This window comes from Lithobates pipiens, unplaced genomic scaffold, assembly GCF_037356315.1.
Source record: "Lithobates pipiens isolate NorthernLeopardFrog02 unplaced genomic scaffold, aLitPip1_a1.2 Scaffold_28, whole genome shotgun sequence".
Classification (NCBI taxonomy): Eukaryota; Metazoa; Chordata; class Amphibia; order Anura; family Ranidae; genus Lithobates; species Lithobates pipiens.
This window is the reverse complement of record NW_027507789.1, coordinates 62,166,292-62,193,741: the sequence shown is the minus strand read 5'-3', so window position 1 is coordinate 62,193,741 and position 27,450 is coordinate 62,166,292. Positions and strand designations below refer to the sequence as shown.

At 42.6% G+C, this 27,450-nt stretch overlaps 1 protein-coding gene across 1 annotated transcript in view; it reads left to right on the top strand.

Moving 5' to 3' along the window:
• CYGB (cytoglobin) overlaps nucleotides 1-18,864 on the top strand; it is an 86,724-nt gene extending 67,860 nt beyond the window's left edge. The window contains exons 2-3 of the mRNA XM_077459298.1: nucleotides 10,045-10,276; nucleotides 17,697-18,864. Of these exons, the coding sequence (XP_077315424.1) occupies nucleotides 10,045-10,276; nucleotides 17,697-17,861 (397 nt within the window). The 3' untranslated portion in view covers nucleotides 17,862-18,864. The remainder of the gene's footprint in view (nucleotides 1-10,044; nucleotides 10,277-17,696) is intronic.
• Nucleotides 18,865-27,450: the final 8,586 nt, after the last annotated feature.

Below are 27,450 nucleotides of genomic sequence, written 5' to 3'. Positions count from 1 at the left end.
TTAGCACTGATTGCCACTGATTGGAAGCACTGGTAGGTACTGTTAGGCAGCAATGATTACCACTCATTGGCAGCACTGATAGACCACACTGTTAGGCACTGATTGGCACTGATAGGCAGCAGTGATGGGCATTGATTGGCAGCACTGATAGGCAGCAGTTATGGGCACTGATTGGCAGCACTGATGGGTGCGGATTGGCAGCACTGGGCACTGTTTGGCACTGATAGGCTGCACCGATTGGCACTAATTGGTAGCACTGATAGGTGGCACTAATAGACAGCACTTATTGGCACTGATAGGCGGCATTGACTGGCAGCACTGATGGGCACTAATAGGCAGCACTTATGGCCACTGATTGGCACTGATACACACTGATGGACACTGATTGGCACTGATAGGCAGCACTGATGGGCACTAATTAACAGTACTAATGGGCACTGATTGGCAATACTGATGAGCACTGATAGGCGGCATTGATTGGCACTGATTGGCAGCACTGATAGGCAGCATTGGTTGGCACTGATAGGGGAGAGGGGGAGTTTCACATACAGCAGATAGTGAGGCTTGCAAGAGCTGCTCAGTGTGTCAAACTGTCAGATAATGTAACTGTTTACTGGGAGAAAGACCAGCTGTCACAACTCAGCCTCGATGTCCAGGATGGGCGGGACCAAGCAGCTATCAACACCAGCCAAATGATTGGGCTGTTTAAGAGAGAAGGGGCGGAGCCAAACAAATATAGAGGTCCGCCCAGACCCCATCCCATTGGCTGGTGTTTGATAGCTGTTCGGTCCTGCCCACCTCTGACATCACCGCTGAGTTTTGACAGCTGGTCTCTCTCCCTGCAAGCAGTAACATTAGATGACAGTTTCATAAACTGAGCTGCTCTGGCAAGCCTCACGATCTGCTGCATGTTAAACAGTTTCACGGGCAGTGCAGGTTACACGGGCTCTTAGATGCAACATTTTGGGGTAGATCTCAGGAGACAGCCCAGGCACATCTGATACGCCCCGTGCGCACGCCTATGCCTGCTGGTTGTCTACATCTTCAACCATGGCACCCAGCTTAAAAGTATGCAATATTTTGAGGCACACCAGTCTAAAATTTAAAAAATGGAAATGGAAAGACCTGAGATCCCTTTGTGCTCCTCATTGGACAAGTGCCCCCTTTCTGCAGGTCAGCGCACAAGTGACCCCTTTCTGCAGGTCAATCCTATGTCCCTTGTTTCATTGGTGTTAAGTGGAAACAATGTAATATACAGTACATGAGGAAATTCACTAGTCCCGAATGCAAATGTCAGCTGGGGCTGGATCTATCTGCCCTATCAGTTGATGTCTTCTTACTTAGACATAAGTAGAAAATCAGACAGAGGGTGGTAGGACTCAGATGGTGCTGACAGATAAGTATTTTAACAATGGAAAGGTGGATTTTGTAATAAAGATGGCCATAGATGTATTGATCCTCAGCCAGTTCAGCAGGGACCAGCTGAGGATAGATCCATCTATGGACAGGCTGGTTGCACCCAAGTTGGTCCATTGATCCATCGATCGACCTGGGTCAGTCAGTCTATCAATCAACTTGGGTACAACCAACGTGTTGAATTTTTAGCATACATTTTTTGTCAGCGGCTAATGGCTATGGCCGCTAGGGAGAACACAATAGCTCAACAGGAGAGATTCCCCCATCAACACAGTCAGTGGTGGATGCAGGAAAGAAAAATTGCATAATCTATGGCCTGCTTAAGGATTTTAAAGCAATGGACCTAAAGTCAGGATGTGCAGAGCTGACTGACAGATTTCCAGAACAAGTAGACTTTAAATTCAAAGTGGAAAATATATACTACCATTAGAAATACAAACTATGGTTAACACTCCCAAGAGGTTATTTAAAGTAGTGCAAATAAGCAATGTTCTTATGTTACAGTTTTGCAGGGGAGAAGTACTGTTGGCATCTAGAAGTTATTCTTCTTTTCACAGAATTAAATCAAACCCGTTTGTTCGTCTGTGCAGGAAAAAACAAAAGGTTTGCTTTAATGCACTACTACCCAGCAACATATACATTACTTACCTTTCCATCACTTCCTTGCTGCTATGTTCAAGCACTGTGTACTTTCTGGTATGTAGGAGTGGGACTCTCATATCACACATGACCACATTGATATTTGGTCACTGACGCAGCTCTGTTACGTGGTCAGAGGGGACAGTCCTCAACCCTGTGTTAGCTCTGATTAACCTACCCATAATTTACACAGAGCTTCCTTTCCTTACTACCAGTGGCAGAATATAGCTGGCAACTACCCATATTTAAACCCCAAAAGCTATTTAATCCAGTTTATTAGAGCATCTTAGTTCAGTGGCATGGAACAATCCCCTGCTATCACATTGTTAGATCCTGTACTGGAATCCAACCAGGGGGACACAGCGATTTAATAATAAACCACTATCCGTTATGGTCACAAAGCTGTGCCAGATTCCACCTGTTGACAGTAGTGCAATGGCATTCTAATACAACAGCTCTGCTGACAGGGTCCCCTTCTATATTACCATACTGAGGTGTCCTAAATAAATATTTCCATTTCCTTTGATTGACTTAATTATAGCATGCAATATACCATGCTCAAAAATATTAAAGGAACATTAAGAGTATAGAATCAAGTAAATTAACGACTTGACATCCGCGCTATGGCCGAATGACGGCCACAGTGCGGATCTGAATTCCCGGGAGGCCGTCACTGAGACTCGGGCGATCACCGATCCGAGTAAGGGACCGGTCCCGGGCCCTTACCATGTGAGAAGCTGTCAGCCAATGACAGCTGATCACATGATCAGAACAAGAGCTCGGTGATCGTTTTTTTTTCTCCTCACGCTGACAGCGGAGGAGAAAAAAAAAGCCGATCACCAGCTCATCTTAAAGGGACATCGGTCCCAAAAAGTTATAGGCAATTATGCCTCATTTATGCCACCTATCAATGCCCACAAGTGCCACCTATCACTGCCCACAAGTGCCACCTAGAAGTGCTGCCTATCAGTGTAACCCATCAATGCCACCTCATCAGCGTACATCAATGGCGGACAAAAATTACCTGTTTTAAAATTTTATAACAAAATAAAATAAAAATATTTTTTTTTAAAAAATTCTGTCTTTTTACAAAATGATTAAAACCACAGAGGTGATCAAATACCACCAAAAGAAAGCTTTATTTGGGGGGAAAAAAATTATAAAAATTTCATTTGGGTACAGTGTTGCATGACCGCGTAGTTGTCATTCAAATTGCATCAGCGCTGAAAGCTGAAAATTGGTCTGGATAGGAGGGGTGTTTAAGTGCCCGGTAAGCAAGTGGTTAAACTCCTGAGATATTGATCTGGTCTGTTAAGTAGCAGAGGGGGTTATTAATCAGTTTCAGCTGCTTTGATGTTAACGAAATTAACAGGTGCACTAGATGGGCAACAATGAGATGACCTCCAAAACAGGAATGGTTTTACAGGTGGAGTCCACTGACAATTTTTGACTGTTTTTTACTAGTTTTGCATTTGGCTAGGGTCAGTGTCACTACTGGTAACATGAGGAGATACCTGGACCCCATTGAGGTTGCACAGTTAATCCAACTCCTCCAGGATGGCACATCAATACATGCCATTGCCAGAAGGTTTGTTGTGTCTCCCAGCACAGCAAAAGCAGGGAGGAGATTCCAGGAGACAGGCAGTTACTCTAGGAAAGCTGGACAGGGCCGTAGAAGGTCCTTAACCCATTAGCAGAACTGGTATCTGCTCCTTTGCGCAAGGAGGAATAAGATGAGCACTGCCAGAGATCTACAAAATGACCTCCAGCAGGGCTAAACTAAAAGAAAGAAAAGGCGCGTGGCCTGATGCTTGAGTACTTTTAAAATGTTTATTAAAACAAACTGATGTGCTGATGTGCTGATGTGCACGGTGCTGAGAGCGCTGGCTTGTAGAGGGAACTGACCTACAGTGAAGGAGAATCCATGCATTTGAGTGGACCACCTGTCCAGTTTTTGTGCCACACATCCAGTCCTCTACATTTTAAAGATGCAGACCAGACCTGGTATATCAAGGCTCTGAGGAAGAGGAAAACCCTCGAAACGCATTAGCTGATTGTTTAATTTTTATCCCATATATGGGCACCACATTTTTTTTAATTTTATATTTAACTCAGTTGACTAGGGGGTACTTACATTACAACTCAACCACTCTTATGAATCCGTATAATTTTTATTTTCTGTACACACCACTTTGTTTTAATAAACGTTTTAAAAGTACTCATCCATCAGGCCACGCGCCTTCTCTTTCTTCTTTTAGTTTAGCATTCTGGACTTTCCCTGGTCGGCCAAGACAGTGGGACATGCATGCATAATTGATTATATATCAATATCTATATGAAAATACTACCAGTTTTACCAAGACCTCCAGCACGGCACTGGTGTGAATGTCTCTGATCAAACAATCATTAAACTGGGCCCTGTGCTCACTGTCCGGCATTGTGGAGATCAATTGGCATTTGCCATTGAACACCAGACTTGGCAGGTCCAACACTGGTGCACTGTGCTTTTCACAGATGAGAGCAGGTTCACCCTGAGCACATGTGAAAGAAGTGAAAGGGTCTGGAGAAGCCATGGACAACGTTATGCTGCCTGTAACATCACTCAGTATTACCGGTTGGGTGGTGGATCAATGATGGTCTGGGGAGGCTTATCCATGGAAAGATGCACAGACCTCTACAGGCTAGACAATGGCACCCTGACTGCAATTGGGTATCCTTGAAATCCTTGAACCCATTGTCAAACCCTACTCTGGTGCAGTGGGCCCTGGGTTCCTCCTGGTGCACGACAGTGCCCGGCCGCATGTGGCAAGAGTATGCAGCCAGTTCCTGGAGGATGAAGGAATTAATACCATTGAATGGAATCTATGATCACCTGACCTAAATCCAGTAGAACAGCACTGGGACGTTATTAGGGCTGAAACAACTAACCGATTAATCGACAACTAATCGATTATGAAATTTTCATAATCGATTAATTGGCCAGTAACATCATGGGGTTAAAAAACTAAAATGAGCCCTTTATAGTACAAAAAGAGCAAATCGCTACTGTAAATATTGCTCTCACTGTTCTACAGTAAAAAAAATTAACCGCGTACAGTAGTGATTATCTGCTTTTTTTCTACTATAAAGGGCTTATTTTAGTTTAGTTTTTTAACCCCATTATGTTACTAAACGTCTTAGCCCTTGTACACACGATCGGAGATTCCGACAGAATGTGTCCAATCGGACCGTTTTGTCGGATATTCCGACTGTGTGTGGTCTGCATCGGACTGTTTCCGTCAGAGTATCCGACGGACCAACTTTTCCAACTTGCCGGTAAAATTTTCCGACAAAATGCTCCGATCGGACATACTCCGATCATGTGTAGAGAATTCCGATCAGACAAAGTGCCACGCATGCTCAGATCAAATTCCTACACCAAAGCTATTGGCTACTAGCCTGAACGTAGTCCCGTCGTTACGACTTTGTCCGACCGTGTGTATGCAACAGTTTCGGAACAAAATCCATCTGAAAAAACCTGGTTCACATCTATGTGTTTATTGGTGCTTTTTGCAGAAATGTACCACAGTTCATTTACATGGTTTCCTATGGGACACATTCACATCTGAAAGGGTCAGGGACTTTTAACGCAAAATGATGCTTTATTGGTTCAATATTCTTCAATGGAGAAGCTGCAGAAAAGCATGTAATGCGTTTTTGCAGCAATTTGTGTTTTTTAATCTTCCCAAAAAAAATGAAAAAATGCAAATTGTAGTAAAATCACGTGCGCAAAAATCAAAACATACAGCAAAAAGCACTGCAGAAACAGATCAAATGCAAACTGCATAGGTGTGTACAGAGCCTTATTGTGGTCACACAGATCAATTTTCAGATGAGAATATTCAGACGAAAAATCTTTGTACATTCACTGAATGAAAGAATTTTGTTTGAAATTTTCACTTTTTTTTTTAACATTCCGTTTTTAAAATGAATGTAATTTCTGAACGAAAACCATACATTGTCTGAAAATTCCTTTGACTAATGCCACGTACACACGATCGGAATTCTCGTCGGAAAAAGCTCTGATGGTTTTCCCGACGGAATTCCGATGGAATTAGGCTCAAGCTGTCTTACCTACACACGGTCACATCAAATTCCGATCATTTATAACGCGGTGACGTACAACACGTACGACGTGACTAGAAAAAGGAAGTTCAATAGCCAGTAGCCAATAGCTTCTGTCTCGTAGATGATTTTTGGCATGTCGGAATTGCATACACACGATCGGAATTACCGATAGAACGTTTTTCCATCTGGAAAATTGAGAACATGCTACCAATTTTTGGCTGGCGGAAATTCGGACAGCTAAATTCCGATGGAGCATACACACGGTTGCATTTTCCAATGAAAAGCTCTCATCTGTCTTTTTCTGGCCGGAATTCCGATCGTGTGTATGTGGCATAAGAAGTTTTCTATTATTTCCAAATTTTCCCGTCACTGTGGTTGAAAATAAAAAAACAATTTGACCCACTTTTTTTTTTTTTTAAGTCATCAACCGATTAATCGAAACAATAATCGGCCAACTAATCGATTATGAAAATAATCATTAGTTACAGCCCTAGACCAGTGGCGGAACTACCGCCATAGCGGCACATGCAGCCGCTATGGGGCCCGCAGCTGAGAGGGGCCCGTGGGAAGGATGAGGAATGCATACTGTGGAGGGGGGCATCACCTCCCGCACGGTCCCCCAGCCAGCGGAAGCGAGGAGAGGAAGAGGCAAGCTGTCTGTACGAGCAGAGAGCTGTAATAGCTTTCATTTGAATGTCCCGTGTTCCCGGGGCTCACCGTCACATAGCCCCACCTCTTGGCCCGGCGTCTTTGATAGACAGAACACCGGTCCAATGCGGGACATGTGACATCATCAAAGGCTCCGGGCCAAGAGGTGGGGCTTTGTGACGGTGAGCCCCGGGAACACAGGACATTCAAATGAAAGCTATTACAGCTCTCTGCTCGTACAGACAGCTTGCCTCTTCCTCTCCTCGCTTCCCCTGGCTGGGGGACCGTGCGGACGGTGCTCGCCCCCCCCCCCCCCCCACTCTGAGTCAGCCCCACACTTGCCCGCAGCCATTTGAGGGCTCCAGTATGCACTCCACATCCTCCCCGGTAGTTCTGCCAGTGGCTCGCCTCTTCCTCTGCACAGGTGAGGCTGCAATTGTGACTGCACATTCATTCAGCATTTCTCTAGTTGTTCTAATTCTAACATTAGTCATTGGTTACATAAAGGAAAATTACAAATGCTGATCTTTTAATTCGTGTTATATGGTAATTTTTTGAATTTGAATTGGCAAAGGAAACTAATGTTTGAAAAAAAATTTATGTCTAAAGAACATGTAATGTACAGTGCATTTTTGCATGTAGGAATTATCTTTACTACATATTTCTGATTTTTTTTTTTTTTTTTTTTTTTTTTTTTACAGCTATAAAGTTAACAGTATTAGTGTTTGCATTTTTAACCACTTTCAGACCGGACCAATTTGCTGGTCAAAGACCAGACCACTTTTTGCGATTCGGCACTGCGTCGCTTTAACTGACAATTGCGCGGTCGTGCGACGTGGCTCCCAAACAAAATTGACGTCCTTTTTTTCCCACAAATAGAGCTTTCTTTTGGTGGTATTTGATCACCCCTGTGGTTTTTATTTTTTGCGCTATAAACAAAAATAGAGCGACAATTTTGAAAAAAACGCATTATTTTTTACTTTTTGTTATAATAAATATCCCCCAAAAATATATAAAAAAATTTTTTTCCCTCAATTTAGGCCGGTACGTATTCTTGTACATATTTTTGGTAAAAAAAAATCGCAATAAGCGATTATTGATTGGTTTGCGCAAAAGTTATAGCGTTTACAAAATAGGGATAGTTTTATAGCATTTTTATTAATTTTTTATTATTTTTTTTTTTACTAGTAATGGCGGCGATCTGCGATTTTTATTGTGACTGCGACATTGTCGGGGACCCATCGGACATTTTTGACACCATTGTCATTTATACAGTAATCACTGCTATATAAATGCAGTGATTCCTGTGGAAATGACACTGGCAGTGAAAGGGTTAACCAGTGGGTGGCAGTGTAGGGGTTAAGTGTTCCTAGGGGTGTGTTACTAACTGTGGGGGGGTTGGGCTTTCATTTAGTGTACACTGATCTCTGCTCCAATCACATGGAGCAGAGATCAGCGTCACTAGTTGCTAGGCAGAATGGGAAAATGTTTATACAGCATTTCCTCCATTTGGCCGCGCCGTGAGACGATCCGCGGGTCCCGCGACCGGACTCACGGGGGTCCCGACCAGCGCGGTCAGCACGTCCTGAGTAAAGTCATTCAGGAGGGATCCAGGCCAGGTGTCGGTGAGTGGAAATCACAGTGGAAAGCTCTGGAAGAGACATGCCAGGAGTTGGATGTAGAGCCAGAGCCCCCCCACTGTGAGGCAGCCCCACACTTGCCAGCAGCCATTTGAGGGCTCCAGTATGCATTCCTCATCCTCCCCGGTAGTTTCGCCACTGGCTCGCCTCTCCCTCTGCACAGGTGAGGCTGCATTGTGCTCGGGTCACGCTGCATTGGGCACAGGTGAGGCTGTATTGGGCATGGGTCACGATGCATTGGGCATAGGGGAGGCTGCATTGGGCACAGGTGAGGCTGTATTGGGCACAGGCAGGCCACGCTGCATTGGGCACAGGTGAGACCACATTGGGCACAGGTGAGGCTGCATTGGGCACAGGCAGGTCACGCTGCATTTGGGCACAGGTGAGGCTACATTGGGCACAGGGGAGGGTGCTTTGGGCACAGGCCACACTGCATTGGGCATAGGTAAGGCTGTATTGGGCACTGGACAGGCTGCATTGGGCACAAGTGGGCACAGGTGAGGCAGTATTGGGCATGGGCAGGCCACGCTGCATTGGGAACAGGCAGGCCACATTGGGTACAGGTGAGGATTATTGAAGCGCTAACACCAGCTGTTTGGAGTATCTTTATCTGTTGATTGTTAAACGTTCTGGAATATGTATATTGCTATTGTGGTGTAGGATCTGGGCCTGTTGTCCCTCCATCCCTTTTCTTTGCTTCCTTCCTTCTTTCCTCCTTCATCTCAGACTCGAACCACACCCCCTTTGAGCCACGCATTTTAAACCACGCCCACTTTTTAATTTAAGCCCCGCCATTTTTTTGTGGGGGGGGCTGTTTGAAGGGGAGGCCCCATACAACATTTTGCTATGGGGCCCTGTGATTTCTAGTTACGCCCCTGCCCTAGACGTTATGTTTCGGTCCTCAGACTGTTCAGGATCTCAGCGATGCCTTGGTCCAGATCTGGGAGGAAATACAACAGGACACCATTCATCGTCTCATTAGGAGCATGCCCCGACATTGTCAGGCATGCATACAGGCACGTGGGGGCTATAAAAACGACTGAGTGTCATTTTGAGTTGCTGCAATGCAGCAAATATACTTATCAACAGGGGATGAGGAGGACAGGAGCTAGAACATGTTACATATTACCTTAAATATGGGTGTAAAATACTCCAAAAGGTGAATCTATCCTTTAATCAGCAGAAATTCAAGCTATGGGTGGCCCCGTCCACACCACCTGGTTTGACAAGACTCAATTGAAAAGTCAATGGTACCAACTGGAAAATTGTTGGGTCAATCAGTGACTGCATCTAGGCAGATGCAGTCACTGGTCAGGTATTCAAGCAGCCACAAGTGCTAAAGTTGCTTAAATGCAATGGCTGGCAGTGCAGAATCTATTGATTGGGCTGAACAAGAGAAATCTAGCCATGCATGGCTATCCTAAAGGTATAAGGAACATGATCTTCTATAAATCAGCAGACATCTTTTATTGTTTCAACCACTCTAAACTTTCCAAATCATCTCCACTGTTGCTACACTGTGTTTACATAACATTATTTAGCACAAATTACACTAACATGTTTCTTTCACCTCTTCCTCTTTTTTCTCCAAAAGGTTCTTTGTCAATTTTCCAACCGCCAAGCAGTACTTCAGCCAGTTTAAGGACATGGACGACCCTGTGGAGATGGAACAAAGTGCTCAGTTGCGCAAACATGGTCGAAGGGTAATGGGGGCTATCAACAGTGTGGTGGAAAACCTTGGGGACCCCGAAAAGGTGGCAACTGTCCTGGGAATTGTGGGGAAAAGCCATGCGGTGAAACATAAAGTGGACCCCGTATTCTTTAAGGTGTGTAGACTCAAATTCATAATGCTTGGTTAAAATGCATATACCCCTTACGTTACATATGTATGGGAGATCCCAAAGCACCTATGTGTAGGCTTTTTAGTCAATGGTACAACAGGCAACTACTGTGTGTGTGATCAGATGAAAAAAGCAGGTAAGTAGGACTCTCAGTATTTTTTCAGAGAACAGAAAAAAAGGTTTAGTCCATGTCTACAGTTTTTTGAAAATATCAGTCAAATCTGCCTGGGAATTTGCTTCTTGCTTTATGATTTATACATTTTCTATATACAGTCGACCCCCCCCCCCCCCCCCCCCGCGCGCGCACGCGAATTGTGAAAATCCATGAATTTTGGATGTTGCCCGACTCCCATCCGACTCTGAAGCCGCGACTTTCCATGAATTTTCCATGAATCCATGAATTTTGGATGTGGTAAAGAAATGCCTATAAAGGGTTCATACAGGGGTGGCTTCAAAGTCGCCCGACTCCCATCCGACTCTGAAGCCGCCTCGTACAGCGCAACTTTCCATGAATTTTCCATGAATTTTGGATGTGGTAAAAAAATGCCTATAAAGAGTTCACACAGGGGTGGCTTCAAAGTCGCCCGACTCCCATCTGACTCGGAAGCCGCCCCGTACAGCGCGAATTTCAAAATGACCTCTGTATAGAAGTCAATGCAAGCTGCTCCGAAGTCGCCCCCATGTGGTACAGGATCCTTTTTTCTAAGTCAAAGCGATTTGAGTCACTCCTATAAGCCCTTGTACACACAGTCGGACATTCCGACAACGAAATCCGTTGGATTTTTTCTGACGGATTTTGTCCGAAACTGGTGTTGCATACACACGGTCGGACAAAGTTGTCAGAAAATCCGATCATTCATAACGCGATGACGTTTGTTCATTGCGACGGGACTACGTTGCGGCTAGTAGCCAATAGCTTTGGTCTCCTAATTTGATCTGAGCATGCGTGGCACTTTGTCCGATCGAAATTCTCTACAAACCATCGGACAAAGTCCGATCGGATCATGTTGTCAGAAAATTTTATATCCAGCTCTCAAACTTTGTTGTTCGGACATTCCGACGGAAAAAGTCCAATGTAGCCCACACATGGTCGGATTATCCGACAACACAGTCCGATCGGACATTTTCCGTCAGAATATCCGACCGTGTGTACAAGGGCTTAGAATGGTTCCGTTGTACTGCATAGAACACAACTTGTCAGGCTGACAGGTCGCCCCTGTGTGAACCAGATGATGCGGAAATGGTAGGCTGGGGAAAAATCTGTGAACAACCAAGGCCGCAAACTCTGAACCGCGACTTTGCAGGGGTCAACTGTAGTTTTAGTTACAGCATTGATAGATTATTTTATATAGCTCCCCTATAGGAAGCTTTATTAGCTATATAATTAGCTGTCAATGTTCTAGACTTATGCAAAACTGTCATAAGAAACCACTTGTAAGAATCTGTTATAAAACTCACGTATATGTGAACCCTTAGGGCCGGTTACAACTGCAGGCGAGGCGAGGCGAAACCGACTTGCCTCGCCGCGACCTCAGCGGCAACTTGCAGAGGACTTCTGTATAGAAGTCAATGCAAGTCGCCCCGAGGTCGCCCAGAAGTAGTACAGGAACCTTTTTTCTGAGTCGGAGCGACTCGAGTCGCTCCTCTCAGAACGGTTGCATTGTACAGAACGGGGGCGACTTGTCACACTGCGGCGAGTCGTGTCGCCTCGCATCGCCCGCAGTGTGAACCGGCCCTTACTGTGTAAAAAAAACATTCAGTTTAAAACAAAAACACAAGGCAATTCGTGTGTGTGTGTGTATACATATATACACACTGTACAATGCATCCAGAAAGTATTCACAGCGCTTCACTTTTTCCACATTTTGTTATGTTGCAGCCTTATTCCAAAATAGATTAAATTCATTATTCATTATTAAATTCATTATTTTCCTAAAAATTCTACAAACAATACCAAAACATGAAAATGTGAAAGAAGTTTGTTTCAAACCTTTGCAAATTCATTCAAAATAAAAAATCACATGTACATAAGTATTTACAGCCTTTGCCATGACACTCAAAATTTACCTTAGGTGGATCCTGTTTCCACTGATCATCCTTGAGATGTTTTTACAACTTGATTGGAGCCCACCTGTGGTAAATTCAGTTGATTGGACATGATTTAGAAAGGCATACACCTGTCTATATAAGGTCCAGTGCTTGACAGAGCACAAACCAAGCCATGCCATCTAAGGAAAAGACCTTTGAGACAGGATTGTATGGAGGCACAGGTCTGGGGAAGAGTTCAGAAAAATTTATGCAGCATTGAAGGTCCCAATGAGCACAGTGGCCTCCATCATCTGTAAATAGAAGAAGTTTGGAATCACCAGGACTATCCCTAGAGCGGGCCACTCTTCAAAACTGAGTGATCGGGAGAAGGGCCTTAGGCTGGGTTCACACTAATCCGGTGTGAATTGCAGCTGTTTTCTTTGCGAAGAGAAAATGTATTCATTCAGTAGTTCCCCTCCATTGTATATGCGGATCAGCTGACCAGGGGGGAGGGGGAGAGAATTCCTGTCCAGAACAGAACACATCTGCAAATCAGATGCATTCCCATTGAAGATTATGTGCCTGCAATTCGCACCTCACTGCCTAGAAAACGCACAGGATTTTTGTGCATTGCGGAGTGTGGATGCAACGCACATATGTGAACCATATCCATTGAAAAGCACATGTTTGCAAATGTTCTGCGAGTGCATCCAATTTGCAACAGTGTGAACCCAGCCTGAGTCATTGAGGTGACCAAGAACTCTGCAGCACTCCACCAATCAAGCCTGTATGGTAGAGTGGCCAGACAGAAGCCACTGCCAAGTAAAAGGCACATGGCAGCCCATCTGGAGTTTGCCAAAAGGCACCTGAAGGACTCTCAGACCATGAGAAACAAAATGCTCTGGTCTGATGAAATAAAGATTGAACTCTTTGGCCTGAATGACAAGTGTCATGTCTGGAGGAAACCAGGCACCGCTCCTCACTTGGCCAATACCATCCCTACAGTTAAGCATGGTGGTGGCAGCATCATGCTGCAGGGATATTTTTCAGCAGAAGGAACTGGGAGATCAGTCACGATTGAGGGACAGATGAATGCAGCAAAGTACAGAGACAGCCTTGATCAAAACCTGCTCCAGAGTGCTCTGAACCTCAGACTGGGGCGAAGGTTCATCTTCCAAAAGGACAATGACCCTAAGCACACAGCCAAGATAACAAAGGAGTGGCCACAGGACAACTCTGTGAATGTCTTTGAGTGGCCCAGCCAGAGCCCAGACTTGAACCTGATTGAACATCTCTGCAGAGATCTGAAAATGGCTGTGCATCGATGCTCTCCATCCAACCTGATGGAGCTTGAGAGGTCCTGCAAAGAAGAATGGGAGAAGCTGCCCAAAAATAGTTGTGCCAAGCTTGTAGCATCATAATCAAAAAGTCGTGAGGCTGTGATTGGTGGCAAATGTGCTTCAACAAAGTATTGAGCAAAGGCTGTGAATACTTATGTCCATTTTTTTATTTTTAATAAATTTGCAAATATTTCAAACAAACTTCTTTCGCATTGTCATTATGGAGTTTTGTTAGTAGGGAAAATAATGAATTTAATACATTGTGGAATAAGGCTGTAACATAACAAAATGTGGAAAAAGTGAAGCGCTGTGAATACTTTCCGGATGCACAGTATATAAAATTATAAATACGGTACCTTTTTTCTTTTTTTTTAACCACTTAAGGACCGAGTCTCTTTTTGACACTTGTTGTTTACAAGTTCAAATTATTATTTTTTTGCTAGAAAACTACTTAGAACCCCCAAACATTATATATATTTTTTCAGACACCCTAGAGAATAAAATGGAGGTCTTTGCAATACTTTATGTGGCACCGTATTTGCGCAGTGGTCTTACAAGTGCAATTTTTGGGGAACAAATACACTTTTTTGAGTTAAAAAATAAGACAACAGTAAAGTTAACCCAATTTTTTTCCTATATTGTGAAAGATAATGTTACACCGAATAAATTGATACTCAACATGTCAAGCTTTAAAATTGCGCCTGCTCGTGGAATGGCAATGTTTAAAAATTTCTACCAAGTTACCGGCTTTGAGTTACAGAGGAGTGATAGAATGATTGCTCTCACTCTAATGACTGCGGTGATACCTCACATGTGTGGTTTGAACACATGTGAGGGCGCGACTTACGTATGTTTTCGCTTCTGCGCGCAAGCTCGGCAGGACTTTACACTAAAATGCAATAAAAAATAAATAAATGTAATTTAAAAAAAAATGTTTTCCCCTTTAAGAGCATTAGGCAGAAAGTGATGTTTGACATCGCTTCAGCCCTCCAATGCTATGGAGCCGAGCGGGGGCCATCTTTCCCTGAGTCGGCATCCAGGCAGTGAGGGGAGCAGAAGCGATTGTCTCTGCTGCTCCTACAGTTAGCGGCGGGGAGACGACCAGAGCATGCCGGGAGCAGGCCCCACTCCCACCACCGATAAAAGTGATCTTGCGGCTAATCCACTGCAGAGACCACTTTTATTTTAAAGAGAAATGCACACCGGTCCTGAAAATACCAGAGTTATGGTAGCTAGCTGCTGCCATAACAACGGTATTTAGCATCAAAGTACCGATGTACGGGTACAGCGATTTGCGCGAAGTGGTTAATAAGTGATTACATGGCCTCTGTTGTCGGCTGCATAAGCGATGGTGTTGAGGGTGGAGACTGCAGGGAGGTGGGTCAGCAGGAGACAGAGAAACAGTAGTACACTGAACCTCTTAGTGAGGAGCTGTGTAGGGGGGTGGGGGGTGGGGGCGGGGTGTCAGCACAAGTCTGACCATTACAGGTCAGGCAGGCTGTGCCTCCAGCACAACTAGAAAATTGACAGCTGCGATGGATGTGTTTCTATGCCTAGCTTGGTCAGTTTTAAATGGGAAAGCAAGGGGACTGGCAGGATCACTAGGTATTTCATACAGAGAAAGCAATACAAAGAGAACAGGATATCTTCTAGCACATGCTACGTCTTACGATAAACACATATTGGGCATTCAATTTTGGGGTAACATACACTTTAACTTTATGCTCACACAGAATATTTATAATATAAAGTGAAAAAACCATAAAGGGAGATTATGTATATATGTACAGTATATACTGTATATATACACAGTGAGGTCCAGACCAAGAACTCTTGGTGACAGTTCCTTCTCAGCACACAACCTAATGTCGCCTTGGACACATATGTGCAGCACCTGGGCATTAGAGCCCACCATTTTTGCTGTTGCATATACTGTATGCATTACACGGTCGGCAAGAGATTTACATATAGTAAAAGAGTTTTAAAACCACTCACCTCTCTCGCTGCTTGTCATGAGAAGTAACTCATTCTTAAAGATCTTCAAAGATAAAAAAAAACAAAGACACTTGAGTTATGGTGTGTTTCAAACACCTTAAAAACACACGCTGGTGGTTTACACTGGAGAGCTAGTAGCCTGCCATGATTTGTTTTCACAAAAAATAAAAATAACAGTGCCTGTGTTTTGAATTTTCTAAAATGTATTTCTTCACAATGCTTATAGATGTGGAGGTGAATGAAGGCTTGGTCCATTCACAGTATTGCATTGTAGCTCGTGGCAATGTATGTTATATACAGTATATTTTCCTCACTGCAGTGCCGTTCATTCCAATGCACCTTGCATTAACATGCGTTGTGGTGAGATGCCAGCAATGGTACATGCACCTTTTTTTTTAGTGCAGTTCCGTGAGTTAGGCAACCTATTCAAATAAATTGTCTGTCTCCAAACAACACACTATTGTGTGGCATAATTAAAGAGCCCTTAAACTATTTTATTGCTTGTTCAGATTATGTAAATACTTTAGTGTGCAAGACTGGGGCACAAATTCACGATGAACAAGCCCGCTTTAATGCCAGGAATTCAACAGCTTTAATGCTGAAAACAAAGGGGACATCTGGAAAATCTAAAGCTAAAGATAGGCAGAAGTTATAACAGAAATGTTATAATCATTATATTTGAGCTATAGTATAGTATTTGCTATTTTATAGCGTTTCCAATTGCTTTGGTTGGTGGTAGGTCAAAATAACGACTAATGTCAACACACCATCCATAATGTTGTTGATGTCTACATTTTGGATTGAGCTATCTGGGCATCATATACCATCTTTGTACCCGGTCATAGCTTCCTGCTGTAATTGTGGAGTTGTGTACCTCTCTTGGCTTTACAACCACCTCTTTCTGTCTTCTTCTGTTCTCTCTCATTGCATTCTCCTTTGCTGTACATTCCCTCAGTTGGTTGCTTCTCCTCCCTCCAGGTATAAGTGTATGATCAGGGAAAATGGTTATGACAGGCCATAGTTTATATTTCAACTCTATTGCTCTGTGCTTCCTCTATTGCATGGCAGTTATCCCTAGATTCTGTATTCTTAGCCCTTGTAAACACGGGCGGACATTCTGACAACCAAATCCGTTGGATTTTGTCCGACGGATTTGGTCCGAAACTGTTGCATACACACAGTCGGACAAAGTTGTCAGAAAATTCAATCGTACTTAACGTGATGACGTTATTTCGTTAGGACGGGACTACGTTCAGGCTAGTAGCCAATAGCTTTGGTCCAGGAATTTGATCTGAGCATGCGTGGCACTTTGTCCGATCGGAATTCTCTACACATGTTTGGACACAGTCTGATCGGATCATGTTGTCTGAAAATTTTATAGCCCAGCTGGAAAACTTGGTCCGTTAGATACTCCGACGGAAACAGTCTGATGGAGCCCACACACTGTCCGATTATCCGACAACACTGTCCTATCGGACATCGTCCATCGGAATGTCCGACCGTGTGTACAAGGGCTTACAGATGTCAGTAATGATGTAAAAAAAACTATTAGAAATGTTGTGAAATAGGATGGTGGACTAGACGTATCTACTCTAGTAGGGTCATTCTATGTGCCTTCTGGGTGAGGACTTAGATAAACTGTATTTATTATAATGCTTATGAACATCAATGTCAATGAATGTGCCCACAGAAACAACAGAACATTCACCCAATCCTGACCAAAGTGAACATTTCCTGGTCAAGCACTTTCAGGTCATGAAGTAACCAATTAAGTTGATCAGCTATTGTTCTTCCAGGAGCTAAAAGTCAGAACCCCAGTGCCTCCCTCCTCCCTTCTCAATGGGCAAACATACCCATCTGCATAGATGAGAACATGTATATTTATAGAATGACCTTTCTTGTGAAAGAGCAATAGTATAAAGAGATCTGTAGATAACTTAATATTGAAGTTTATCTTTGTAGATATACATTGTATGATTGTATAATGCTGTTCATTAAGATTGCTGTCTGCTATTAATTGCTTTGCTTTTGTTTTACACTAGATCCTGACTGGGGTGATACTGGAAGTCATTGCAGAAGCATTTGCCAAAGAATTTACCCCAGAAGTACAGCTAGCTTGGAGCAAATTACGGAGCCTCATATGCAGTCATGTACAAGCAACATACAAGGAGGTGGGCTGGACACAGTACCCCAGTAACTCAGTGTGAGCCCATCCATCTTCCAGAGAGGGCCCAGCCAAGGACTTCAGCTCCTGGCTGTCTCAGGCCTCCTGAACCTGGGGCAGCGAGGGAGTACGGGTGTTGGGAATACGGGGTGGGTAATTGGGTGGGCATGCGGTTATAACTACAGGGTCACTACAACCAGGGTGGGATGGGCTTTTTAATATGGCAGTAAAGTATGGTGCATTTGAACTAGCCTTGAACTTCTAAAATGCAGGTTATATAACAGCATGAGGAACAGGAAGGGAACAGAGACATATCAGACAGAGGAGCTAACATTTTACTGTGTGGCTGCTCTGAACATCCATGTAGTATTATACCAGCGGAAAAATCTAGCATTGTAAGCCAGGTTGTTTTGAGATTGTCCTTGCCCTGTTCTTCTCTGTCCCATATTTCCCACGTGTTCCAAGTACTATCAGGCATGAGAAACAGATGGTTCTTGAACACTTCCTAGTACAAAATGGACCCCTACCAGTGAAGGGGTTAACAGGTCTTCATGGCTCAGATACAACCCCACCCTAAACCCAACAGTTTTGCTTGGCATGCACTTGTATATGGTGATCCGTCTTCATTTCCCATAATCATTAGCTTGGCTGGTTCTCATTTGATGAAATGTTGTCATGAGACCGGCATGCAAAGGGTTCAATCAGTTTTGCCCACCATTTAATTTTATGCCTGATTATCAGAAACTTTCTATGGGACCAAATATAAGAGGATATTAATGATTTTAGAGTATATGATATAAAGAAAGTATCTACTTAATATTACAGTATATCAGCTGGGAATCTTTACCCTGGCCAGGAAGTCGGCAGGCTCATGAGCCACGAAAAAGACACAGAGGCAGAATATTTTGGATGATTTTTTTGAGCTGTATTGTGGAATAGAGATATATACGTTCCTGGCCTGTGAAATTTTGTGTCAAAATGTGTCTGTCCATACAATATACTGTTTTACTGTGATATAGAAATAAAATCATACTATTGGATCTGTATTGGAATCGGTTTTTGTCTCATTGTGTCATGCCATCATTGCTTACTGTCGTTGTGTGTGCCCAGCGGTGTTTGAATGACGTTAACATATGTAAAGGGAAATTAAAACAATTTTTTTTTTTCGATTTAAAAACAAAAATCCATCATTGACTGTGTTATTGGAGGCATAATGTGCCTCAGCCATTGATCTATTTTCACTGACCAGAAAAATACAATAAAACACAATAGGGCTACACCCTTGTGATTATTATTGGTTGTATGGTCAGTTAAAACAATGATATACATTCCCTTTACCATCATATTTGCAAGGGAATTTTGCCGTTTATCAGTATCAATGACTTCCATAATTCCGGCATGCCGGTCCCGTGGCAGCCCTGGCTACCTTTCCCTAACAGATCCTACTGTAGAAGGTTTACTTCTTCTCTCATTGTTATGCCACTAGATCTGTGTATCAAAATCCCCCGTACTGTGAAGGTGTGGCCAACAAGAGACCAGAATGTAAGATTTTCTCCCTCTCTTGTACCAAATGCCTCCTGTATAGAAACCACAAATGACATCATTTATCTAAAGATATTGTATCGTATCCAGAATGTATAACATAACATTTTAAACATTCATTTTACTGGTGATCTTCCTTAAGCTCCATACACACTATCAGATTTTCTTCTGATTTTTGTCTTCAGATTTACCAAAACCATATAATGTGAGGTCAAACCTTAGGAGTTTCAATTAGTAAGCAATCAGGCAGGACCTTACACTACATGGTTTTGGTTAATCTGAAGACAAAAATCAGCAGGAAATCTGATAGTGTGTATGGGGCTTTAGAGATATCATTGTGAGCAGGATTTAAACCTTCATACCACTGAGGAGGCCTGGTGTTCACAGCATCAATTCTTACACATGCACACTTTGAACAAAAAGTCAGGTGTATGATTCATTAATTATACCAAGCAGGTGCTAATGATCATTCATTTCATACGTAGGCTGAAGCACAGTTATTAACTGAAAAAGAAACCTCTTTGTAGAAGGCTGGAGACTGGATGAAGAACAGCCAAACTCTGCTACTAAGGTGAGGTTTTAGAAGACCATTTCATGTCACAGATCATACATCATGACAATACTGAGCACAATAACAAGACACAAGGTAGTTATACTGTATCAGCAAGGTCTCTCCCAGGCAAAGATTTCAAAGCAGACTAAGGTTTCATGCTGTGCTGTTCAAGCTCTTTTGAAGAAGCACAAAGAAACGGGCAACATTAAAGATGATAAACGCAGTGGTCAGCCAAGGTGACTTAATGTAGCAGATGAAGAACACATCATGCGTACTTACCTTTAACATCAGAAGATGTCCAGCAGTGGCATCAGCACAGAACTGGCAGAAACCAGTGGGACCCAGGTACACCCATCTACTGTCCAGAGAAATCAGAAGTGGTCTTATGGAAGAATTGCGAGCAAAAAGCCCATACCTCCAACATGGAAACAAGGCTAAGTGACCTAACTGTGCAGGAAAACATAGGAACTGGGGTCCAAAGAAATGGCATCAGGTGCTCTGGACTGATGAGTCAAAATGTGAAATATTTGGTTGTAGCAGAAGGCAGTTTGTTCGTCGAAGGGCTAGAGAGTGGTACAACAATAAGGGGTTGATTTACTAAACCTGGGGAGTGCAAAATCTGGTGCATTGAAACCAATCGGCTTCCAGGTTTTTTGTCAAAGCTTAATTGAAGAAGCTGATTGGCTATCATTTACAGCTGCACCAGATTTTACACTCTCCAGTTTTAGTAAACCAGCCCCTAAGTGTCTGCAGGCAACAGAGAAGCATGGTGGAGGTTCCTTGCAAGTTTGGGGCTGCATTTGTGCAAATGGAGTTGGACAATTAGTCAGGATCAATGGTGTCCTCAATGCTGAGAAATACAGACAAATCCTTGTCCTGGAAGTGGTGGTTTGGCCCCAACAAAACCATGATGTCAACATCATCAGGTCTGTTCAGGATTACATGAACAGACAGAAGGATTTGAGGAAGCCTACATTCACAGAAGATCTGTGGTTAGTTCTCCAGGATGTTTGGAACAACCTACCTGCCAAATTACTTCAAAAGCTGGTGAAAAAGTACCTAGAAGAATTGATGCTGTTTTGAAGGCTAGCCACACCAAATATTGATTTGATTTGGATCTTCTGTTCATTTCCTTTTTAATTTATTAATTGATAAAAATAAACTGTTACCTCTTCTATTTCTAAAAAGCATTCTTAATTTACATTATTTATTCACACCTGCCTAACACTTTTGCATAGTAGTATACTTGTTAAGTGGTACATCTGGGTGGTGTTGTCCCTCTTTTCTCCATTTGGTGCTGCTGTGAGCAAAACTCTTAAATCTTCGTATGTGGTAGAACCATCTTCCGCTACAAAGAAGTTCTCTTATACAGTAAGATCCAGGAGATGGCATTGCAGGTGTTATGTATGAGTTTTTTCATTAATTCAGCTTTTTATATAGCTAGTAGTAGTTACTCACAGTAGTTAGTCACGAAACAAGATAAACTAAATGTGACTAACTACTACAAATTTTACTGAATTAGAGATAAGAGCCTAATCGTTTTTTTTTCAATGTCAAAGTCATTCCCAATGTCATTCCCAAAACAAGATTTCCATCTTACTATGTGGGAAAAATTACCTTGCTTATTAAAAAAAAAAAAAATGAAGGTAGGGTTATGTCTCTGTAATAAAAGTTTGAAAACTACTTGTACATAGTAATGAGCAGCAGCACAGGACTGTTTACTATATACTATTACAATTCATAGTCTTTGGAGGCTATATCAGCAAGAGTGTATTGACAAGGTAGATTTCCAGCACTTTTTTTAGCTGGATAGCCATAGAGTATTTCAAATAGAAAAGCTCTCTTTTACAAAGAGCCATGTAATAATAATAAATTCACTATCGCCCAGTAAATGATTTTGGGTCTGCACCTCCCAGTTGGTCTTACAATTATGATTCCCCCTAGAAAAATTCAGTGGTCCTCCACAGTTAGGATTTTCCTCCTTTCCAGATGTGCGCTCAGTTTGAGTTGGCTGTTATAAAGAAGAATGTTTCTTATGTTTGGAACACTCTCTAAGTATCACTGGGAACAGGGAGCCTACCACAGAGCTGACCATCTGGAGGAACAGAGGGCTAGTGAAGAACTTCTTTTTTTTTTTTTTAAACATTCACTTGTCTTCTTTGGGTCAATTTTATGTTCAAATTGACCTACAGTACGTGAACACAGACATTCTCTTTTGACTGTCTGCATACAAGGCATAGAAGCTACTCTTACTGTGTCTACCATGCAACAGTTTCATATGCCCCCTGGCTACTCTGCTAATGCAAGCCTATATAACTCTTATCATTTAGGTGATATTTCATTTGGATGGGGGTCTGAAAAAATGATTTGCTGTGGGGAAGCTGTTGAGGCAAATTCAACAGAAAATGTAATAGTGAAGAGAGCACAGACCCAGAACTGTATCATAAAAGTTTGCAGTTGTAGTCTTCAGGATTACTGTTGCTGGTTACAGCTATCCCTAGCTTTCTCTGTGCAGCATGTAGCAGTACAGTCCTGTCCTTCACCCCATCTGAAGCTGGGTACACACTTTCAGAAAAACTGAGGGTTCATCAGGAACCCTTTTGGTCAGTGCAACTGTTTGTCCAACAGAAGCCAGTCTAATGACTGGCTTTTGTCGAAGGGACATGCTGGAAAACAGGCATCCAGTAAGAGCTCACAACCAATGGCTGCAAGCCCTAATAAGTGTATTCTGGCAGGGGGAGAAGTCCCCCTGTTAGAATACAAAAACATAGTGGGTGAGATCGCTGTACCAAACATTGCTTGTGTTGGTACGGCAATCTGTAATTTTTTTGCTCAGCCCGCTGGGTAGAAGGAAAATAAACTTAGTGTGTACTGGGCTTGAGAGTAGATTTATTGCTTTCATAGCTTCTGATCATCTTGGCCAGCACTGGGCCATCCCGGGTCAATTGCTAGAGATGCAATAGAATCTCTTTAGCAACTGTTAAGATTAGATATGAGCTACACAGGAAGTGTATTGTTTTGAGAAGGTCAGCCAACTCATAGGCTTGCATTGCTAGAAGAGACGGTAGGCCTGAACCCTTGTCTAGCACTGTAATATACTGTAATATATGTAATGAGCAAATATGGCTCAGAAACACATTAACCCTGAAAGAGTATACACATAAAGCTGATTTCTTGTACATGTATATTATATCTATACAATTATTTTCCAAAACTATGATTCCTTCAAAGAGGCTACCCACTTAGTTCTATGGTTATTTTTAGCAGCACTTCCTCTAATAATCAATCTTTTTATAAGACTGATCAAAGATAAGGACTTAGACATCAAACAACCCCCAGTTCTCCCATGTACATTAATGAGCTGAGGGATGTAAATCATGAACAGTCCCCCTTTGTGCGTAATTGGAAAGATATTAACTCTTTCCTGCAGAAATATTTGAGGCTGAATATGCACAGGTGCCGGATGTTATGCCCATCCAGCTTTCAGGCTTCACCCACTGTTTATTCCAATGCCCACCACCTGGGGTTACTCTTCAGGACGTGGTAGTGAATGTAGACTATAGCGACAGCAGGCCCATTTTAATGCTAAATAAAGTGAAGGAGTTTGCTGAATGTTGTACATATCAAGGCATGTGGCTCATTGCTGGAAATTGTTTGTATTGTTCAGTGTACTTGCCCTGCCCATGTGCACCTTTCCTGTTCTGTAAATTGATCTGAGTAGCTGCCATTTTCCGCTGTTATTTACGCCCTTCATTATATACTGATTGTGGTGTAAAAATATGCCATATATACTCCTAAAACTGACAGTTACAGAGATGCATTGCACTAATTCTTATTGTAAGATAATTTCACCCAATCTCATAGTTCTGGACTCACCTGGACAGAAGCCAACCAGCTTGGAAGCACTACAATCTAGATTGGTAAGGATGGGAAGGAGGTCATAGCTGAGTCATCTGATAAAGAAAACAATGCCCCTTCTTTCAGGCTGAATAATATGTTTCTATAATAAAATTTCTTAAAAAGAATATATATGTTTTATAAAGCCTTTTTTAAATGTGCATGAGTATGATTTATTCTTTGCAAATTATATTTTAATGCATATTTTTTCTAAAGCCACTTTTTACTTGTAGTTATATACTGTATATATGCAGATGCAGCGATTTTTATTCACTTTTATACACTTGCTGTACTTTCTGCTTAGTACTGTATTCCTCTTTCAAAATGAGAGTCTGTCTTCTCAGGATAACCAAGAACAATACATAGGTGTTGATTTACTAAAGGGAAATAGACTGTGCACTTTGCAAAGTGCAGTTGCTCCAGAGGTAAAGCTTAACTTTGTGAAGAATACCTAATCACGAGCAAATAAAAAGAAAAAAAAACAGCATATTTGCTAGCACATGATTGGATGATGGAAGTCAGCAGAGCTTCTGCTCATTTACTAAGCTCTGGAGCAACTGCTCTTGCAGAGTGCCACTGCACTTTTAAAAGTGCACAGTCTATTTGCCTTTAGTAAATCAACCCCAATGTTTTACTGTGTAATTTATTTTATTTCTACAGTTGCTCAGCAAAAGTGATAATTTTTTTTAACATATAGATAACTACTAGATCGAGTTTGTATATAATATGTAATATATTAATAAATACGTACATATTAATATTAATACATAAGTAAAACATAATTCTGTTTGAGACCAAATAGAGGAAAATGTTATACTTACCTAATGGTAATTTTCCTTTCCTGATGCAAAGCATGACAGCATATATATGTATGGGTAGGATCCATCTACTGCCCTATTTCAGGGTGTTATACTATGAAAGTGAGTCTCCTCTCTGCAGGTAGCATTCTCGTAACATATTATCACTGCGAAGCCCGTTTAGGGAGGGACCTACTGTATTTATCGGCGTATAACACGCACTTTTTTCCCCTTAAAAGTGGGGGAAAATCGTGGGTGCGTGTTATACGCCGATCCCCAGAAATTCTGAGCCTCTGGGCGGCTTTCAGCCGCCTTCGGCTCTTCAAGGCGACTTTCGGCTGGTGCAGATGACACTGATGGGCATATAAATGTACGTTTTTTTTTTTCCCCTTAAACTTCCCTCCTAAAAGTTTTTTTCCTTAAAATTCCCTCCTAAACTTGGTGTGCGTGTTATACGCCGGCGCGTGTTATACGCCGATAAATACGGTATATGTTGTCATGCTTTGTATCAGGAAAGGAAAATTACCATCAGGTAAATATGAAATTTTCCTCTTTCCTGACACAAGCATGACAGCATATACATATGGGATGTAACAATCACCAGACAAGATGGGTGGGTAATGCAGTGGATATAAAAAGTCTACACACCCCTGTTAAAATGTCAGGTTTCTTTGATGTAAAAAAATTAGACAAAGATAAATTGTTTCAGAACTTTTTTCACCTTTAATGTGACCTATATATTGTACAACTCAGTTGAAAAACAACCTGAAATCTTTTAGGGGGGGAAGTAAAACTAAAAAACTAAAATAATGTGGTTGCAAAAGTGTGCACACCCTCTTATAGCTGGGGATGTAGCTGTGTTCAGAATCAAGCAATCACATTCAAACTCAGTACACACCTGCCATCATTTAAGGTGCCTCTGATTAACCCTAAATAAAGTTCAGCTGTTCTAGTAGGTCTTTCCTGACATTTTCTTGGTTGCATTCTACTGCAAAAGCCAAGGTCTGCAAAGAGCTTCCAAAGCATCAGAGGGACCTCCTTATTAAAAGGTATCAATCAGGAGAAGGGTACAAAAGAATTTCCAAGGCATTAGATATACCATGGAACACAGTGAAGACAGTCCTTATCAAGTGGAGAAAATATGGCACAACAGTGACATTACAAAGAACTGGACATCCCTCCAAAATTGATGAAAAGACGAGAAGAAAACTGGTCAGGGAGGCTGCCAAGAGGCCACAGCAACATCAAAGGAGATACAGGAATATCTGGCAAGTACTGGCTGTGTGGTACATGTGAGAACAATATCCGATACTAGCGGATAGCATTTGTGAAGATTTGACAGTTTTCTCTACTATATGAGGGGCTGTCTCATTTCCGGGGTTAGTCGAATCTTCTGTCGGACAGACTGTTTTTCCCATTCTGGAATACCTTCCCGTTTGACCATCGGGATTGTGGCCGAAAGTGTCCCCAGGAGACTCAGGAAATGTGATGCAGAGAAGTAAGTCCTTTTTGATGTCTGTTCCATCTTGATCAAGAGGGCTGCCATATTTTGACTCTAAAGAGAGTCCCGGAGCAGAAGGAGAGAAAAGAATTAGCGCAGGGACGGCATGACAGGTGTGGACACCACAGTCAGGCTATTGGGAAAGAAAAATGTGTCCCCTTTAAGAAAAGGGGAGTGGCCGGAGCAGGGGAGGCACTTTGGTTAGGAAGCTAGGAGGAAGGAGGGGGAGTGACATCAGCAGTGAGCGACGGTGGAGAAGATTCCCACCCACCCTCCCGAGTATGGTTCATTATAGTAGGGGCGGTAAGGAAAGCCTTTGGCAGTGGTTGGGTCTTTGGAGGAGGAGAATATGGATGTTATATGCATATATAACATGGTTGGTACCCATCTGTGGTATGGGGTTAACATGGTTGGTACCCATCTGTGGCATGGGGTTAACATGGTTGGTACCCATCTGTGGATGGGGTTAACATGGTTGGTACCCATATGTGGTATGGGGTTAACATGGTTGGTACCCATCTTGTAGTATGGGGTTAACATGGTTGGTACCCATCTGTGGTATGGGGTTAACATGGTTGGTACCCATTTGTGGTATGGGATTAACATGGGGGTACCCATCTGTGGATGGGGTTATCAGGTACCTTCCGGTTAATGAGGGGTTAACCTGGAAGGGGTAAAAGGTAGGTCACTGCAAAAGTTGAGTACCGTCTCCGGGCCAGGGGGCTTGCGACTGGAGGCCTAAAGTTAAAAGAAGTTTGTCGCAGTGACCAGTGATGTGTGTTACCCTCGAATACCCCAAGAGGACATAAGTTGGGTTAAGATTTATTTAAAAAAATGTTATTTGTTTAAGTTTAAAGTAATTGTTAATAAAAGGCCGTCAAGGCCATTTACTCCAAAAATCTTGTCATGTCATTTGTGAGGGGGTTTGGAGGGTTTGGATATTATGTGTAACGGGTGGCTTAACCGACTGTGGATTAGGTCCTTCACATGTCAAGTTCTGTCGTGTTTCTGTTGGTGTCGAGAATCGCACCTAGAAACAATAGTCTCTGTGTGGGTTCTAACTGACTCTTCTCCCAACTGATAAGCCAACCAAACTCTTGTAATGTGTGGATTAGAATCTGTCAATGGTCTAAGACCTATGGACTCCACGATACCAGCAAATTGTCGTCCAAGTAGTGAAAGGCTATTACTGACAGCAAAATTTTGGAAAACTCTCCAATCGAGGTGGACAGGCCAAAGGGCAGGCACCCAAACTGGAAGTGCTGGTCTGATACTGCAAATCGAAGATATTTGTGGAAATGTGGATGCACCAGGATGTGCAAATATGCATCCTTCAGGTTGA